The sequence below is a fragment of the Spinacia oleracea genome, chromosome 1 (genome assembly GCF_020520425.1).
Source record: "Spinacia oleracea cultivar Varoflay chromosome 1, BTI_SOV_V1, whole genome shotgun sequence".
NCBI lineage: Eukaryota > Viridiplantae > Streptophyta > Magnoliopsida > Caryophyllales > Amaranthaceae > Spinacia > Spinacia oleracea.
The window spans coordinates 40,521,089-40,541,536 of record NC_079487.1 but is presented as its reverse complement, the minus strand read 5'-3'; the positions used below and the strand labels follow the sequence as shown (position 1 = coordinate 40,541,536).

Here is a 20,448-nt window from a genome sequence, read left to right as displayed (position 1 = left end):
TTGCCAATCCGTATGAGTTAATTTATATGCATCTCACTCTTTCATTCTTTTGCAATCAACCGATGTGGGATAGTCTCAAGTAGTAAAAATTACAGTATTATTCTTAAAATACTCGAGCTTGCTCACGAGCTTTCGAGCCGAGCTTAGGGTAGCTCAGGCTTGGCTTGTTAAGATCTCGAGCCGAACCCGAGCTCGAATCGAGCCCGCCCGAGCCGAGCTTTGACCGAGCTTTAGCGAGCCGAGCATCGAGTAGTTCACGAGCAGGCTCGGCTCATTAACACCCCTATTCTCCGCATTGGATAAGCCAGTATGATGTGTACTTTCTCTGTTTCGTAATAATTGCAACTCATTATTTAATATACTTGATTTACATTGGGTTAGGTGCACCAAATGATAATTTTGCTCTTTTAAATATCAAATGAGTACAAAATATACATAACAAAACCATTTTTACAAAAGCTACTTTCTTTGTTAATCCACTCCCAATCAAGTTGCCAACATTTTTACAATTAGCTACTAAATAATATGATGTATTTTTAGATATACACTTCCTAAAAGTCAACTAAAAGTTTAGGGAAGTCCTTAATCCGAACCTATTCAATGTACAAATCAGTTGCTTTTCTCATAACATATATTTCATTACATGGAATGGTCAGTTGGTATTTGCAGAAATTGCAGCAGCAAGTTGCTTCTTCAAGTTAAACACCTCTATAGCATAGGAAGCCAACCGTTCTTTCAACATAGTGGAAGCTTCATCGAATGTCTTATGCATGAAGTCCTGCTCATCTAAAGCCTTCTTGTACCTCTCCCGGAAGACATCTGATTTAGCTGCTGTTGATCGGAATCTCATTCTTAGCTTTGTCATCTCCTTGTTGTACTTGACTTCATCCTGGTTAAAAATAAATGTAGAAGAAGACATTGATTAGATCGCCTTATTTAGGTGAACCAAATAGCACTGACTAGTATTGCATCAACAACGGTTGCAACTGATGAACTCAGTTCCAGGGTATACAGCTGCAGCTATCAACGGAGTAAATTGTATTTCCTCTATGCATAAAAATATGAATCCGACTCTACAAGCACTCACATTGTGCATCTTTTGTTCCTGTTCAATTAATCTCTTTGAAAGATGGTCTGCTTCATGTTTTGCTGTCAACTGCAAGTAAAACGATTTTTAGCTACCAATGGACAGAGTAATATTCATACATTACAGACAATAGGAAACATTGAAGAGACCTGCAAGTCATTTGACAAAGTTGATGCTTGCTCCTGTTCTTTGATTCTACATGATAAATTTCCATGCTCCTTTTTTAGAGTAGCTAACTCCGTCTGAAGCATTTCTATTTTGTCACAAGACAAACTATGTTCCAAAGATAAAACATCAAGTTTGGACTTCAATAGCTGTGAAGGAGAGAGATCGATGTAATCAGTATCATAAAACAAAGTCATACAATAGAATCCTTGAGATAGCTGGAATTTGAAGAGAGAGCAAGAAACAAACGTCTTCAGAATTCCTCTTCTCATAGTCGGCTACTTCAAGTGCATGTTTCAGTTGATCAATCTCAGATGACTTCTCCATGCTGCAGAAAATATATAAAAAGCGCATGATGCTCTTCACAAAAGAAAAACAGCTGAGAAGTATCATAAGCTAAAATCAAGAATTGCTTTTCCCCTATGTAGTTGAATGAACTTGACATGGGTTTCAGAATCTGTATATTCTTCTCTTTCCCTACCGTAGCTCAAAAGTGTCTTAGTAAACAAATTTATTTTAAACATACAAAGGATAATATGTAAATCATTTTTTTTTTAAAAGGAAAAAAAAACAGAAAAGTTCACTGGTGCCACCTACCCAAGTTTCTCTAAGCATATGAAGCCCAATAAAAGAACTAATTGGCACAAAATACAATCATTTGTAGAAGACACCAGGGCTACGGTTCAGATACAGCATATTTATTTTGTACCTGAGTGAACAAAAGCCGCCTGGCTGATGCTATGGACTAATGAAAATGAAAATTGAATACTACTGGGATAATGAAAATTGAATTTCTATTGTGTAATAGAATGATTGGGAGCATGCATATATATATATATATATATATATATATATATATATATATATATATATTTCTCTATAAATGTCACTCTCCCCCCTAACTTATGGCTAAAAAACATACAAACTTACTGCTGTATGGACTATGGTTCACTCGTCAGAGACAATGACCACTGTTTAGCAGTACAGTAAAAGTTCAAATAATCATCAGTTGCTTAAAGGAAATAGTTTATTGCATCCAATGGAGATCGTTGCCATCCCATGAGCTATATATAATATTACCATGAACTCTTCGTTAATACCCTAGTGGGATACTCAACACTACAACATGCAATTGCCCAAAATGGAGTTGGAATAGATACTCCCTATTTAATAAGTATGTTTAGATTTCCCATGAAAGCTTTCTGCTTTTATCGTCTTACCCCTGCAACACTTCTCTTGACTCTTGAGCTAAGTTTGTGGGGAAAGGCTAAGGAAAAATGTGGAACCTGGGTTGCAAGAGAAGCTGTGCACATTCTTGTTTCAAAATTTGGGATACAACCCCAAGAATAAAGAAGTCCACTACAATGGAAAAGAAGCATGTCGAAAATGCATGTGCTTGCTGATGCAATGTGGAATCAATTTGGTGGTTTATGATGGAGGCAAAAATAGATAATTGGTAGAAAATCAATCCCAGGTCGACCAAGAAATTGATGCAGACCTGCATTTTTCTGCATGATCTTCTGCACGTTTCAATCTCTCCTGAAGAACCTCATATTCCTTTTGGAAAGACAGCATTTCGCATCTCACCTTCATATGACAAACATACCATTAGATTAAGCACATATCAATTGAAACAAATTAGCTTCATGTCAAAGTTATTACATCTAGAACTGTCATTTGATGTAAAACAAACATTAAAGTAACAATCATGGAATTTTTTAGAAAGTACAACACAAAATTAGCTCTATAGTCAGTAAGCAGCTAATTGGACAGAGAAAGGGAATAATTAATTTCTTTTTCAGTTATTATTTAAACACTTTCCCTCAACCTCGCCACACATACCCATTCCCAACCTTAAAATATAATAAACTTCCGCTGTTAGGGGAAGAGCTCAACATAAAGTCAAACAGTTGACTTCTGCTAGCATTTAGGTGCCAAAGTGTTTGTTAAGTTGTTACAACAACTTGTCCATGTCAGCACAATTCTGTTATGCTCATTAGTTGTTTGTTGTTTAAATAGATGAGTATGTGCTGTAATGAGGATTATGAATGATAATAATCAATCCTCTCTTTTATCTTCTCTCAAACTATCTCTCTATTCTCTTCTCTATTCTTCTCTCTTCAGTCTAATTCTTCCTCTATTCTGATTTAATTTAACCATTTCTATTCGAGTTCTTGATCACTAATGATTAAGTGATCAAGGTGCAGTGATTGACAACTATCCTGCATCAGTGGTATCAGAGCAATTTGATTTCAATTGGTTGAAATCGGTGCAATTGTAATCACTTCGTAGATCCTGGGGCTTCCACTTCCTGGGTAAGAATCTTTTGAGTGTTTCTTCAATCTGACAATTGGAGGATCGATTGTTGGATCAGTCACAAAGGTTAGAAGTTCAGTCTGCTCAACTCCAAGACCATTCCAAGAAAATGGATGGGATTATGGAACTTCTGTTGGATATGAAGAATCAAATGAACCAGATAAAAGACAACAGCACTTCTGACAATGGCCATAGCAAGCATGGAGGTTCAACTAAAGAGACTCAACATACCAAATCTTTGGGGTATACTCCTAAACTATCTTTTCCAAAATTTGATGGTAGCAATACTAGAATCTGGATTAAGCAGTGTAGTAGGTATTTCAATCTTTGCCAAATTACTGATGATCAAAAAGTAGACCTAACTTCATTGAACATGGTTGACAAAACAGAAAAGTGGGTTACAAGTTACCTGACTGCTAAAAGAAATGTAGACTGGGGTGAGTTTTGTTTGGACTTGACTGCTAGGTTCAAGGATGTTAGGGGAACTAATGCAGTAGAACAATTTAATAAACTCAAACAATTAGATTCAATTGAGTCATATCTTGATGAGTTTGAAGACCTTAAATCTGATGTATTGAAATATTCATCACTCCTTACCTGATGAATTCATAATGGAGAGTTTCATTGGGGGTCTGAACCCTACTGTTAAGCCCTTTGTGAAGGCATTTAGGATTAATAGCATAGCTGAAGCAGTTAAAAATATGCTAGATTCCAGGAGGAACAAGCTTTGTCTGTCACACAGAAACCAGTTTCAATTAGATCTAATTACATTGCTCAAAAAGCCATACAAGTTGTACCTATTAACTCAAACAAACCAGCCTTATTGCCTACCCCATCTATTAAACCTCAGCTACCTCTGTCTAAATTCAACCCAAAATATTCAAGAAATTTCACACATTCCATCCGATGTACGGGCATAAAAGATTGCTAAAGGCTTGTGTTACTATTGTGACCAACCCTATGACAGTTTAAGGAGCTTCGATTATTTGTTGTGGAGATATCTAGCGTGGATGACAAGTCTGATTCAGTGAGTGAGGAAGAGATGGATTCAGAAGGAGAAACTTTAAGTGAACCAGTTCTGTCACTCAATGCTTTATCTGGTAATCAAAATTTCCACAGTATGAGGGTTAAGGGAATGAAGAGCAGTAGATTGTTTCATATCATGGTGGATTCAGGGAGTACTCATGATTTCTTGGATCTGGAATTGGCAAAGAAGATGAGTTGTGAGATTGAATCCATTCCTTCACAGGCTGCTAGGCTGTCACAGTGTGTAAAGGCTTTAGGTGGGATATGCAAGGGAAGAGCTTTGTGGCAGATGTTATGCGCATCTCTGTAGGGGGCTGTATATGGTTTTAGGGGTACAATGGTTAGCTACCTTGGGGCCTATTTGTTGGGATTTCAAAGAAAATTAAAGATGGAATTCACTCAAGATGGAACTGAGTTTGTATTGCAGGGGGTTCATCCTCGGAAAATGAAGGTGTTGAATGGTGCTCCTTCTCCTAAATTGCTAGACAGTGTTGTACAACTTTGTTTACTACAGGTGAGGGACATGTCATTCATGGAACTTCAGAATACTAAACTTCAAAATACTTCACCCACATCTCCTATGCAGTCTCATGAGCTAGAAGAGTTGAAAATCAAGTTTAGTGACATTTTTGCTGACCCTGACTTGCTTCCACCACACAGGGGTGTGTTTGACCACACAATACCATTAGACCACAATGCCAAACCTGTAAACATAAGACCATACAGGTATCCATTGAAGCAAAGACTTCCTTCATGACACACACAGGGCATTATGAGTTTTTGGTGATGCCATTTGGTTTGACCAATGCTCCTGCTTCATTTCAAGGGTGGATGTACAATGTGTTTAAGCCTCTGTTGAGGAAGTGTGTTCTGGTATTCTTGGATGACATTTTGGTGTACAGCAAAAGTAAAGACCACTGGATACATTTGACTCAGGTATTTGAATTGATGAGAGCCAAAAAAATGTTTCCAAATGATAGTAAGTGCTGCTTTGCCATGGATAAAGTCGAATACTTAGGGCATTACATCTCCCAGCAAGGAATAGAAACTGATACCAACAAGGTTTGTGCAGTGGCCGGTTGCCCGATTCTTAAGAATGTCGAAGAATTGAGGAGTTTCTTGGGTCTAGCTGAGTTATTATAGGAAATTTGTGAAATATTATTCTATCATTAGTAAACCTCTGACTGATCTGTTAAAGAAGGGTGCCTTTGAATGGACAGACCAGGCTCAGCAAGCTTTTGTCTCCCTCAAACATTCATTAGTTTCTGCTCCTGTTCTGGCTGTACCAGATTTCTCTAAAGAGTTTATAGTGGAAATTGATGCTTCTAATACTGGTATAGGAGTTGTTCTAATGCAAGATAATCATCCAATAGCCTACATCAGTAGAACACTAGGTCCCAAGTGGCAAAAGCTTTCAGTATATGAAAAGGAGTTGTTAGTTATTGTCTTTGCTGTCCAAAAATGGGAGCAGTATCTTATGAGCTCTCATTTTATAATAAGGACTGATCAGAAAAGTCTCAAGTGGTTGTTGAAAATCTCTGCTCCATTTCAACAGTTCTGGTTATCTAAGTTGATGGGGTTTGATTATGAAATCCAGTATAAGTCTGGTAAGGAGAATGTTGATGCACTTTCTTGGGTTAGGGTTCTACAATTCTTTGTATGACAATATCTATGGTGCAATCTGATCTGAATGTGTTGATTCAGGGTAGTTATGTTCTGGATAATCATCTACAGAACACCATCACCAAGTTACAGAATGGAGAGACCGTGGATAATTACACTTGGCAATATGGATTATTAAGAAGAAAACGAAAGTTAGTTCTAGGTTCTGATCATACTCTCAAACACAAGATCACTACTTGGTTGCATTCTTCTCCTGAAAGTGGTCACTCAAGAAGGGAGATAACTTTGAAAAGGGCTCAATCATGGAATTAAAACTCGGTCGTTCCGTTACGTAACGGCCGTTCTGTAACCTATTTTGGATTTTCCGTTACGCGAAAACCCGTTACGTTACGGTTTGACAAAAATCACGTCTTTCTCCCCGCGTCGTCCGTTACGTAACGGTGACTCGCCGTGTTAGACGTTTTTTTCTCCGTTACACCGTTTTTTTACATAAATTTACCAAAAATATTTTTGTAATTAGTTATGTAGTTTATGAAACATGATATTTCATGTGTTTATTTGTTCACAAAATATAATACTCACTTATATTAGGATTTGATTAATACTTTTTAGACTAAAAATGTAATAATAAGGCTTAGACATGCTAATGTGGTTTTTTTCAAAAAAATCACACCGCGTCAGCCGCGATCCGTTCTATTCATCCGTTACAAGCGGTTTCCGCGACAACGCGACCGTTTCCGCAATCGCGACCGCATCCGCGTTTTTTTTCTATGGGCTCAATCCCTCTTCTACTGGAAGGGAATGACTACATAGGTAAGATTATTTGTCAAGCAATGTAAGACTTATCAAGTTTCAAAGTATGACACTTCAGCAAGTCCTGGACTCCTCCAACCTTTACCAATACCTAAAGCTATTTGGCTTGATATTTCAATAGATTTTATTACTGGTTTTCCCAAGTCTGCAGGAAAAGATGTTATTTTTGTGGTGGTGGACAGGCTGAGTAAACACAGCCACTTTATTGCTCTTTATCATCCATATACGGCTATACAAGTTGCACAAGCTTATTTAAATGTGTTCAAACTCCATGGCTGGCCTAAGAGTATTGTCACGGATTCAGTCTTCCTAAGTCAATTCTAGCAAGGTTTATTCAGCCTTCATGGTACTGAGTTTAGACTCTCTTCACCTATCATCCAGAAACAGATGGCCAGACTGAGGTTGTTAACATATGTCTTGAAACCTACCTTAGATGCATGTGCAGTGAACAACCTAAAGATTGGCAAGCATGGTTACCTATGGCGAAATGGTGGTTTAACACACACTTCCATTCTTCTACTCAACTTACACCTTATGAGATTGTCTATGGCCAGCCTCCACCCATACATTTGCCCTATCTACCTGGTGATTCTCATGTGGATGAGGTTGACAGAAAGCAGTCACAGGAGGGAGGAAATGTTACAACTTATAAAGTTTCATCTGTTAAGGGCACAAACAAGAATGAAACAACAAGCTGATCAACACAGATCAGACAAAACTTTCTCTGTAGGTGCATGGGTCTGGTTGAAGCTTCAACCTTATAGACAACAGACAATCCAGCTCAAAGGAAGTCAAAAGCTAGCTCCTAAATGTTATGGACCCTTTCAGGTGGTTGTAGATGTGGGACAGGTTGCTTATAAGCTAGCTTTGCCTAGCTCAGCCAAGATACATGATGTCTTTCATGTCTCTCAGTTAAAGTTATTTCATGGGACGCTTCTTCTAGCTTCCCATATACCTGGTTGGTTACAAGGCCAAGAATCAACACTTGATTTTACCCCTATGACCATCTTAGACAGCAGGGTGGTACAATCAAACAATCAAGATCAAGTGAAGTATCTAGTTCAATGGAAAGATACTCCTTCCTATGATGCATCTTGGGTGCTAGCTTCTGAGTTTGAGAACAGTTACCCTGAGTTCTTTATTTCCTAAACTTGAAGACAAGTTTCTTAAGGGGGGAAGAATGTTAGGGGAAGAGATCAACATAAAGTCAAACAGTTGACTTCTGCTAGCATTTAGGCGCCAAAGTGTTTGTTAAGTTGTTACAACAACTTGTCCATGTCAGCATGCTCATTAGTTGTTTGTTGTTTAAATAGATGAGTGTGTGCTGTAATGAGGATTATGAATGATAATAATCAATCCTCTCTTTTATCTTCTCTCAAACTATCTCTCTAATCTCTTCTCTATTCTTCTCTCTTCAGTCTAATTCTTCCTCTATTCTGATTTCATTTCACCATTCCTATTCAAGTTCTTGATCACTACTGATTAAGTGATCAAGGTGCAGTGATTGACAACTATCCTGCATCATCCAAACAGTTGAAAATTAAGCTTAGTACAAGATAATATCACCTACACAAGTTCAAAAGCGTGATTGAATCGGGAGGTGCGAGTTTACCAAAATGTAGATTATGCAAAGTTCAAAGCAAAAACTTATGATATGAAATTTACCTTTGACAGATCACTTGATAATGAAATGATCTCATCATTATATACATTTGCTTTTTCTTTGATGGCTTCAACAGAAGCTTTTTCCTTAGCTGACCACACTGCCTTTTCCTCCTCTAATTCTAACAGGGTATTTGTGAGTTGCTGGAAATCAAGATACAAAGAAGATAAATGTGAAATGCACAAAAAAGTTGACTATACAATATGCAAGAAAAAAAATGAAGCTACCATTGCTAGCTCTTCCTTTTCCTCCGCCAATAGATTAAGCTGACTTTCCAATTTTTGGTGGGAGCTTTCAGATTTCTCAAGCTTCGATTTCTGATTTAAAAAAAAGAAAAACAAATGCCCTTCAAAACTTTGGGAAAGCATAGGAGAAGGCAAGGCTTTCCAAAAGATGCAAAATTGTAACAGACATACACAGGATATAGTAATAAGATTTAAGAAGCTTACGAAATCTAAAAGCTCTTCTTGCAAAGCATTTAATTCGCTGTTTGAAGTGTCAAACTTGTCGGATAGCATCTCAATTTCAAAACTCAAACTTTCATTTCTAGCAAGTAATTCTTCCTTTTCTTGATTAGCAGCAGCAAGCTCCTCATCTAGAGAAGCAATTGTTGTTTCCATTTCAAAGGCAAGAACTTCCAGCTTCTTATAATCATCCTAAATACCAAGTAAAGCCAACGTATTTCAAATATGGACAACATTGTTGAGCTGAAGGCAAAATATTATTCTTGTACAAAGAAGTTTTAAGCCAAGTAAACCCATAAATATTCAGTCATAAATGCGAAAAGAAGGCAGTCACGTCAGGTCAAATAGGAAACACAGTGAATGTTGAATCATGAAATGGAAATACGACTCCACTTTTAGTAGAAAATGTTGAATCATGCAATATAATTTTATTTTTTCATAGATTGCATCATGCAATATAAATTTTGATCTGAGTAACTTACAGCCCAACAGCATCAACATCGTTCAACTGACAAGTAGGACTTCACTTACCTGCAGTGTCTGCTGCGTAATGCTTTCTTGACCTCTTATCTTTCTGGAATCAACTGCCCTAGGACGATCAACACAGGAGTCACGTCTTTTACCAGCAAGGGAGTCCCGTTTGCAGATATCACGCTCAAGCAGAGCCTTCTGACTATGCAACTTTTTAATCTCTCTTTCAGCATTAGCTCTCTCACCCTGTTCATGGAAAGCACACACCTTGACATGATGAAAAAGCTGATGGTTATACAAGATTCAATTCAAGGAGAAGCTGAGAACCTCAAATCTGGTTTTCTCTTGCATTAAAGTCTTAAGCTTTGACTCGGTCTCCTTCAACTTATTTTTTGTTTTCTCAAGATCTTTCCGCAGTGATTCCTTTTCTCTCGACAAGGAAGAAGATGACAAGCAATAGACTTCCTTTTCAAGATATTCAATATGAGAAAATAGTTCTGACTTTTCCGTATTATACTGCTCTGAGAGTTCCTGTAACAAGAAGGAAACATGTTTACAAAGGAAGAAAACCAGCATTCACAACAGAAATTATATACCAAGAAAAAACTTACAGCCAAGGTTTTTTCAGAGTCCTGAACCTTTATGCTCAGACCTTGCAGTTGTTCCCTAAGATCAGTAGTTTCACTATTTAACATAAGCTGCATTATTCCAATAAAGAAAAAGAACGAGTTTGTTAGAAAGCTTGAAGCCATCATATAGCTTATTTCCTGCTGCTGCTTTAAGTTTTGTGATACGTCACCTTCTCATTCTCAAGTTCAATTATCCTGTTTTTCAAACTATTGATTAACTTTCCGTGATCATTAGCAACTGATCTCAGCAACACCGAGTTCTCACCCATAAAGGATTTCAAATTCTGCACAAATTCAAAGCAAATCAGCTTTGTAGTAACTGAAAAATAAGATGTGATAGAGATTTCACAACACATACATTATCAAATTCTAATAGAAAAAATAATTGGTTTACTCTTTCAACATATATAATGGAACGGGACAAAATCGATAAGAAACAAGAAAAACATACAGATAACTCATTAAGTGCACTGGAATTGTTCTGGAGAAGCTCCTCAGTGACCGATGAGATGCATCCAAACAATGTATTCAAGCTTTGGACTTCTTCACATGTTTGATGGAACTCCAATAGAAGCTCTGACACTGAGTTTGAATTTCTTTCCTGATCGACCCGAGCAAAATATAAAACCCAAAATAATCTACCATTCAATCATCTAACAATAAAGTAATAAATAAAATAAAGCAATCTCCAAAAGACAAGCAACAACTTGTATACACTGCAATCACAAACATCATTGCATAGATTTAAAAGCAGCAAATTTTTACCTCCGTTGCTTCAGCATATCTTTCACTTAATTCAATGCAAGCAACATTAGCCTCCTTTTTCACATTCTGCAGCTCTTCATAGAGCTAAGAATTTCAAAGAAAACAAACCATCAGCACATGAAAAGAGAAGAAATTATTAAACAGAGGAACAATCTACTGAAAAATGGTATGTCAGTAGAATGTAGTAGGGTAGACACAGGCAGCTACACAAGTAAAGGGGGAAAAAAATGGAAGGAGGAAAAGGAAAAGAAGGTGGTGCAAAAATCAAACAGGAAACCTTAAATACAAGTTCTAAATCAGCACTTTAGGTTATTTCTATTAAATGTCACTAAATTTGCATTATTAATAACATAGGCTAATTATCAAAACAAGAGTATAAATCAAACATGACCATCCTTCTAAAAGAATGACTTCAGGCTCCTGATATTACCAACACTATAAAAAGAAATGCATGCCCTTGACAAGTAAATGATAAGTTCGACATAATAGTCAATATTTTGCTAAACATAGTTAAGCTAGATGGACTTCTGAAAAAGAGTGACACAGGCACTACAAATAACACATAACCAATTAATCACAAGCGACAGAAAGCTGATAAATCTAAAGACGCGAGATATGAAGCAATGGGTCTTTTTTCCCGTGATCTTATGAGTTCCACATGGATCATCTACAATATTATATACAACAAAAACTATCCTGGCCTATCCAATGCAATCCTTCCAGATCTAAAACTACTTACACCCTACCGCCAGTGGCGGATCCAGGGGATAAAAGGGGTACAGTTGTACCCCCATTCTCTGGAATCCACATCAGAAAGAAAAAAAAAAAAAAAAAAAAAAAAAAAATAGGAAGTCTGGTACAGATACAGTTTCTTATACTTCCTCCATTTTTTTATTATTGCACCGTTTTCCTTTTTCGGAAGTTGCATATTAATTGCACCATTTCCTTTTTAGTAAGTTTACCTACATGAAATGACATTTCTATCCTTATGTGGGTGGTGGGGACCAAACCCCACTTGTTCTTTACATAAAAACTTGTACTTAATCACATGGGTATTTTTGTCAATCTCTCACCTTTTACCTCCTTTCTTAATTCTTGTGCCCAATGTAGATGGTGCAATAATAAAAAAAATGGAGGAAGTATATAGCTAATAATTCCAACTTATAATCACGCAATGAACCTTGGCTCAGTGGTAACGGCAGCGAAGTCTACCACTTGTTTTGTGGGGTGGTGAGATTCAGGTTGGATCCCTCACACAGTCACACATCATTTTTCTTTATTTGTGTACTTTTTTCATTTACTAGCACATATGGCTATAATCCATCTTTCAGGGACAAGTTCCACTTTATAGTTTTTTTCTCTGTATGTACTATGATGGTATTATTTTCTAGGGCATGTTTATTTTATACGAAGTATATATAAAATGTATAACAATTAACTAAAAAAGTTATTTGTAAAAAGTATAGTCGTTAATTATATTACAATCAACAAAAACATTTAACCTAACAATTTGGCTAATTAATCCAAACAATGTATCAATAAAACAAATCAATGAATATAAACTTGCAATTCTATTTTAAATACACCTCTTACCAATATCAATATAAAAAGAGCGAGTACATCAGTGAGACAATGACTAACAAAAAGGTAGGCGATTCTATGATTTAAATATTAATTATCCAAAACTTTCTTGGATTTTATTTTGTCAGATAAAAATTATTTTTTTGTACCCCTATCTCAAAATTCTTGGATCCGCCACTGCCTGCCGCTTAACAAATATTCAAGTAGAAAAAACATAGATGTCCCTCTTTGGCCACTGCTGTAACTTATTTTCTATATCAGAAACATAGGTATGATCAATAAAGGGGAGACACAAACCTATGGTTAATTATTCTAACCTCAACATCATATAAAAGAATTAGAATTTTAGCAATTTCAGAAAAATGATTTTCAGCTTCTCCCTCGTGAGAATTAATAAGTCTGTTTTGTATTGTAGGGAAATTAGATATTTTGTCCAGGAAGATACAATGAAAATTTGGAATTCAGATAAATTCGGGCTTCATCAAGTGGGCAACGGAATACATGCTCTTGATTCCCATCTACATATACTACAAAATACAAATTTCTCAAAAACAAGAAAGTAATCAGAATTCATGAAAAACCTGAAAAGGCAACTACCTCTTCGTATTTTTCCACTGCGCATGTTTTCTGCTTTTTCTCAAAATCAATAATACTCTCGTAGTTCTGTTCATTTGATACTTTTTCCATTTCTAACACCTTAACCTGAAAGATAACATAACAAAGTTGTAAGAATACAGATAAGAGAACAAGAGTAAAACACAAAGGGTAAAAGGTGGCATAGGAGGGTGGAACAGGGAAATAATAAAAGAAGGATTACCTGCTCTTTTAACTGTTCAATTAAAAGGGTAGGCTCTGCATCTTTTGAGGGCATACAGTTGTCACCACATAGAGAAGTATTGTCCAGAGGATGAGCAGGACAATTGAAGTTTTCTGCATAAGTTTTCGACATTCTTTTCAAGCAATCAAGTTGTACGTCATACATGATCCTCTGCATATAAAGTTGAGGAGAAAAAGATGTTATGTTACTTCCCTTCGGTTAATTTAACAAGGGTCAAAGGAAAATATTACCTGAGATTCAAATCTCAGAAAAAGGTCTTCGTATGCAGCTTGCAGTTCATGTAATTCATTGTTCTCCTGAGAGAGAACAAATTGAAGTTTGTCAGAGATTGCTGCTATAAATAGCTGAGAGGTAGTAACATTAGAAAGTTTAGACAAAGGCTAAGCATAGCATAAAAACAGAGATTATATATTGGAGAGCAAAGGAAAATATAAAACTGTACTGAGATTACTAACCATAGGCAAGACTTTTTTCTTTTGTGGCAATTTTCTCCTGCTAGTAACTTTGAGCAAGGTACATGGGTCTGGAAGCACACAATCATCCGAAATAGTGTCATCATAATCTTCCTTTTGTTTGCTAGAGACATCACGTACGGCTTCACTTTCAGTTACAAGATCTTCAAAACGAACAAGAGGTCCTTGATCACGCTCTTGTCTCACCTTCATACCGGAATTCCTTGAATTTTTCGTGTTAGATGCCTAAAATAATAAAAGGACAAAACCATTTAATTTTCTCAGCAAACTTTGGGCACAATGCACGAACTCTGAATAGCAAGTTCTTGCCGCAAGGAAAGAGAGCAGTGACGTAGTTATCAATAGAAAAAGATTGCATTGACAAGGAAGGAAATGCAGCTAATCAGCAAAAAGAAAGAGTGATCTCGGGACATCAAATCCAACCATAAATGAACTTGCAGTTTCCAAGGTCAAGACTGCACCAAGAATTATGCAAGTGATCGTTTTTTTTCTTATCCTTTGTATATGAGGGTGTGAAGAAGCAAACCTGCAAATCTGTTTTTTCTGAACTTTTCCTAATGCTTTTGGAAATAGCAGTTGGAAGAAATTCACAACCATCTAATAGATATCCAAGACAGGTGTTGGATAGAAGCAACTGAGAAAAAAAGAGAGTTGGACTAAAAACCTCCTAACAGCCCCCAACAAGTATTTATCTTATGCTCATCAGTTTTCCCTTCCTCTCACTTTCCTCCTTTACACTTATCTTGCTTAATCTAAAAATATGGTCTGAAATTAAGTACTATAATTCAAGTGATTGAAGAGCACCTCTGGTTGTATGTTATCCGATAATGAGAGCGCTTAAAAAAACATTAACAGGCCACAAAAGAAGAAAATAAAAAGAAAAAAACAAACATCATTTTGGACAGTTTATCTCATAATTATGAAAACACTCGTAACTAAATTATAAAAGCACTAGAGCCATTGATGTCAAATGCACAGTAAAGTCCTTACTTCATCGGGAGCCTCCAATGTGAGTTTACCAGGGCACCATGTCTTCCTTCTCTTTTCCTGGGAAATAAAAAAGATTAACAATTATGTAAAATGGGTTGAAGAAAGAAGTTCCTCCAAAAGTAGAAGCAAAAGCACAACGGTAGAAAAATAGAAAACACATCAGCACTGCAGCAGTTCTGTACAGAACAAGGACAGAAATATAGAGTTCATGTCATCTCTCAAATTCAGACCCCAACCGAAAACATTTGATGTCGAAAGCATTACTTCACTTTACAATTTGAAGAGATAAAAGATTACGTTGACAGAACTACTGGAGAAGAAGTGGGTCTCTTCCGTCTAAATTAGAAATCAACTCCAGAGTCCAGACCATGCAGAACTAGATAATTTTTTTTAAGTATCCATTATCAGCATTGATTACAGAAAATTATAACACCAATTGCTATTACACAATAATATTGTTCCGTAATACAAGAAAAAAGTTGTTTCAATTGTTATTATGACTTACATATACATACAAGTCCCATACTCCCACTAGTAGTCCGTATATAGACTAGCGTATACAGAGAGAAATGAGAAACTGAAAGGGGTAGGGAATCCCAGGATTTTAACTCTAAAAAGTTAATAGGTCAAAGAAAATACATACTTCCTCCGTTCTTTTTAGTTGACACATTTTGGCTTTTGACACTAGTCACATACTCTACTTTGACTATGTTTTGTGATTTATACATAAGAGAAAATATAGTCATGCGAGATCTTGTTAGATTCATATCATTGTGCATTTCAAAATATCAACTGTTAATAATTTTTACTTATTAATAATCAAATACTATTAATTATTAAAGTTGTGCATTGGCAAACGTGATAAAAGAAACTTGTCAACAAAAAAAGAACGGAGAAAGTATTTTTAGACACTTTCCGGTACAAAAAACATACCAGTGTCAAACCCATTTTTTATTCTAACCCAAAGAGAACAAAGTAATATGACATAACATATGTTTTTGGACAAGAGAAAAAGGTGGAATTAGATGCAAAAAGTTACTGTCAATTTCTTTTATCCGGGAACGGTAAGGTAACAAGCAATAAAACATTAAAACCTCTCAAGGTGAAGGCCAATAAGTATATATTTACTTCACTTAAATAAAGGTTTTAGCTAGGCAAAAGTTGATTTATACAAAAAGTTGATTTAAGCTTAAGTTTTCTATGAACCACACCTTTTTATGATGATTTTCCTCTCCGTTCGAGTACAATATCATAGTACTCAAGTCCTTGATTTTTTTGGCTTGCTGTTCTAGCATCCTTTGTCGCTCTCTTTTCTCCTCCTCCAACTCCAGAGCTATTCGCTCTCTCTCTAACTCAGACTACATGGCCAAGCATAACAATTCAGGACACAGACAAGAGTAGTTGTCAACTGTACTCACACATAAAATAACATCAAACCTGTAATAACGTGTTTCTAAGGTTAAGGATTTCATCCTCAAGATGTTCCGATTGAGAAGACTGAATCAAGAAAACAGAAATTCTCCATTAGAAGGCCCATGATTTTGGACAATACCATGATAATAGCAATCAGGAATTCAGGACACCAGTATCCATGAAATGGCAACCTGCAATTTACCCCGAAGCTCCTCAATTTCTTTTTTTTGCCTCTTCAACAACGCGGCATCAGTTAAAACCTGGAGAAGGACATGTTAGCCATAAGGTTAATATGAATACCCATGGTGTCCTTAAATATCTTTGTTGTAGTATAAGCAGTTTAAACATCAACAGGAGACACCACAGTCTGCAAAGGAATAGAAAAAACTGAGTAAAGACCTCATTAACACGTGCGCAGTTAGTGACTCGTAAAGCTCTGCTTGCAAACTGAAGACTACTTTTTGTCTCGTCTGCATGAATCTGCAACAGCAACAACTACTAATCAGGGGAGAGCAGCTAAAATTCATGCAGAAATCTAAACGGAAATTTTCTAACCTGTGCAAGAGTAATATTGCATATTATCGCTGTATTAGCATTCCCTCCAAGGGCAGGTTGCAGAATACGTGTAAGCTTGCTGTCTCGATAAGGAACATGACCCCTGCCTCACAAGAAGAAAAAAGTAGGACCATGAGGTCGGGAATAGGTTTTTAAAAAATCCAACTAAAGGGTTATATTTAGTAACCTAGAGGGCCATAGAGGATCCTACCCCTGACTTTCAGCACCTTCACTGAGCTTTTTTATGACAGTTCCCAGAGTCATCAAGCTTTTATTAATATGAGAACCTTCTTTCAAACGTACACCTTCTGCTCCAGTTTTTGCAGCACGTTCTGAGCCAGCAAGATCAACTAGATTCTGGATGGAACCGTGAGAACATAAATAGAATCAATATTTAATACCAAACACTAGAAAAAGATCAGAAGGCAGAATTCTTTAAGTAGCTTGTTTGGTACAAGAAGCTGGTCCATTAAAAGTTCAAAACAGAAGATTGAAAAACAGATTGACTTATTATAGTTTAAACTCCCCATACCAAAACAGAGACACGAACAGCATCACAGGAGTCCCCAGACTCTTCATCCCCTGCTTTATCGCGACTCTCAATTATCTGACACAAGAACTAGTGAGACAGAAAAGCTATACGGAATAAAGGAAGAAGAAAAAAAGGCAATTCAAAAGAGCAGAAGTGATACCATGCGAAATATTGTATGAGATCTACTACTGTGCAAATTCATATTCGTTTCTCCAATGTGCCGATGAGCTGCAAAACAAAAAAATTCTTAGATAATAAGACAGACAATGTCACTTCACTCTGCTGTGGCTTAAAGATCCTTCTCAAATGCAGCATAGCCACACATTAACAAGAGGTTATTGTCAAGAGTGCCAACATAAGTTTGTTCCAGTCTAGACAAAACCCCAACCAATCACAATTCAGACTTCAGATTGTAGCACTTGAAATGAAATTTGCAACATAGATCAGAAATAGAGGGGGGGAGGCCATACATTCTCCAGATTCCATAAAATCAAGGACTTGCTCAGGTGAAGCAACAATTTCTTCACGCAAACCAGCAACAAATATGCCCCGCTGTAAAAAATAAAATAAAAAATCCACTTAAAACTGGTATTGCAAAATATGTTCAGCTTATAAATCAATAAGATAGAGATCAAAGATACCTCAAGGCTTTCATGAACTTGCAGCCTTCTGTGTTCAGGAACTAACAGGTCATTGATCTCCTCGTTATAAATCTCCAAATAGGACATTCGCAAAAGAAACTCCCGATCAGGAACCTTTAACAAAGAGAAAACATGACATCGGATTGACATTGGTAAATACTCCGTAAAATCATGCAAATCCTTATGTTTACGCAAATAATAGTATCTCAATTGCAACATGGCAACAAGCATCAATGACAAATGTTTGAGAGAACACAACACACAAAAATACAGCCTCTGGAAGAGAGGGTATCTAACTAAAGGATAAACCTCTTGGATTATATCAAACAATTCTCTAACAGCAAGAGGAATGACTCCCGGTTCACTAGGAGATCCACGCATTGTATGTGTTTTCCCACTGTTTGTTTGCCCATATGCAAACACTGTGCCTAAAAATCAATGTAAGACATCAGTAATATGCACAAATCAAAGATTGTTGAGAAAAAAAAAATGTTAAAATCAAAACTGAAGCAAAGAAATCACATGATTACTCCTCCCTCATTTACATATAATTTGTCACTTGACAAAAACAATGCAATATTACTAGTCACTTTAAACACTGTTGAAATCTTACTAGTAAGTTTTGAACACCCGGGCAATATTCAACAAGCCTTTTAATATGTATGTAATCTTTAAAGCAGACATCAAGGAAAGATAGAAGTATTAGTTGTTTAGTATTATCAACCTCCCAAATGAATACTTTAATAAGTTCCATTTTCGCCTTCATCCAAAAGCCTATCTCTCAAAACATTTGGCAACATTGTTTCAGTGTTCAATAGCTCCAAACAAGACGAAACAAGTATTTTTCAGCATAAACTTAGCCTTTCACGAGCCATCACACAAACCCTTTCAAAATAAACTGAGTAACTAACCATTTATGATTATTACAACTCCACTCCAACATCTTTTCTTCAATTAACCTTATGATCGAAGCAATTTCTAAAATTGTCAAGCCATTTCTAAGTAAAAGCTTAATTTCCTAATTCCCAAAACCTACTCCAAAAGAGAGAGAAAAAAGAATACCGTTGAACCCGCCGACAGCGGCAGAAACAATATCTTTAGTACGAGTTTCATAAACCTCTTTAGTCTTACAATCATCTCCGAAAACCCTATCTGCATAAAAATCAAACCCAAAAATTAAATCAATCAAAACCCTAAAAAAGTTGCTAAATTTTGAAATTAGTTTAGATGGAAGAAAGAGAAAGATACCAAAATCGAACTTGAAAGAGGAATTCGGGAAGATGATTGAATTCCCAGATAATTTCCAAGGGCTTGATTTTGCGTCTTCTGTAGATAGAGGCCTTGCCCTAACTGTGACGTAAATCCTCTCCATTTTCAACTTGGATAAACCCTAATTTATCCTTCGATTTTCAATTCAACAGCAAAATTGGGGGTTTTACGGACTGATTTATGTCTTCTCTAGTGATTATGAAGCTCAATTCTCACTGAAAATTAAAGATGAGAAAAATATGTGTTTCGTTGCGTTTTCCCGCCTTTTCGATTACCCCTTTGTTTGAAAAGTTAAAATCAATCTTTAAAACAAAATTACATAAACTTATAAAAAAAAAACTTTGGAGCAACAACGTGAAAATTCTAAGATAGTCATAATAAAAATGACCATGGTGGTGGAATTAATTTATACCACATAAATTGATTTTATTTTAACTTTTTTATTTTCTTTTATCTTTATTTTATTTATCCAAAATTCAGTTAACTAATTTTTGAAGAATATGAAAAATCAATTTATTTTGTGAAAATCAAAAAATAATTTTCAAAAAAAATTAGGAAAATAATTAACTTTTGAGTTGAGTTCAATTTTTGGGTTTGATTCCCAGACAATTATATACTTGTTTTCTCAACTTTTCAGATCTAAGTGTTGCAAATTTATGTTTTAGATCTAGAAATTTTGTTGATAGTGTGGTTCGTAATGTTGTTTTGTTGAATTCACAGCTACACATTGACAATTTTGGGGCATGTAAGCTATTGGGAGTTCGAGGAAAAAGATGCTGAAAATTGCGTTTTGGGTTTGGAGGAAGAAGACGATGAACAACACAATAGTTGAATTTAGAATTAATTCCTGGATGCGGCAATTACAAAACTTGAGTGACAAACCCTGATTATTGTACTGTCTATGAATATTTGTGGCCATTACCAAATATGTTTATGGACATTACCGAACTCATAACATGTTCAATAGTCTAGTAGCTGGCAATTACCAAATAGGGTATATTGACGTTACCAAATATATGAATGTAGAAGTTAGGACACTATCAAACGTCTAAGATAACGAAGAAGTACATCCTATATATTCAGCAGATTCCGAATTAAAGAATAACACACAAACAAAACCACAAAAAACACAAA

General features: G+C 36.0%; 1 protein-coding gene across 1 annotated transcript; it reads right to left on the bottom strand.

The window, feature by feature from the left end:
* Positions 1 to 436: 436 nt before the first annotated feature.
* On the bottom strand, positions 437 to 19,604 carry LOC110805566 (kinesin-like protein KIN-7O). The gene is made up of 32 exons (XM_022011185.2): positions 19,294 to 19,604; positions 19,108 to 19,197; positions 18,355 to 18,473; positions 18,046 to 18,159; positions 17,875 to 17,956; positions 17,565 to 17,632; positions 17,405 to 17,479; positions 17,084 to 17,229; positions 16,873 to 16,975; positions 16,717 to 16,797; positions 16,509 to 16,577; positions 16,342 to 16,401; positions 16,116 to 16,262; positions 14,905 to 14,961; positions 13,897 to 14,139; positions 13,672 to 13,737; positions 13,421 to 13,591; positions 13,201 to 13,305; positions 11,023 to 11,106; positions 10,709 to 10,858; positions 10,428 to 10,541; positions 10,240 to 10,326; positions 9,956 to 10,159; positions 9,689 to 9,874; positions 9,143 to 9,349; positions 8,921 to 9,010; positions 8,696 to 8,836; positions 2,751 to 2,839; positions 1,502 to 1,580; positions 1,237 to 1,401; positions 1,088 to 1,156; positions 437 to 889 (listed from the first exon to the last, which is right to left on the bottom strand). The coding sequence occupies exons 1-32, from the start codon at positions 19,415 to 19,417 to the stop codon at positions 653 to 655; spliced, it is 3,822 nt and encodes a 1,273-aa protein (XP_021866877.1). The 5' UTR covers positions 19,418 to 19,604; the 3' UTR covers positions 437 to 652.
* Between the last annotated feature and the right edge of the window lie 844 nt (positions 19,605 to 20,448).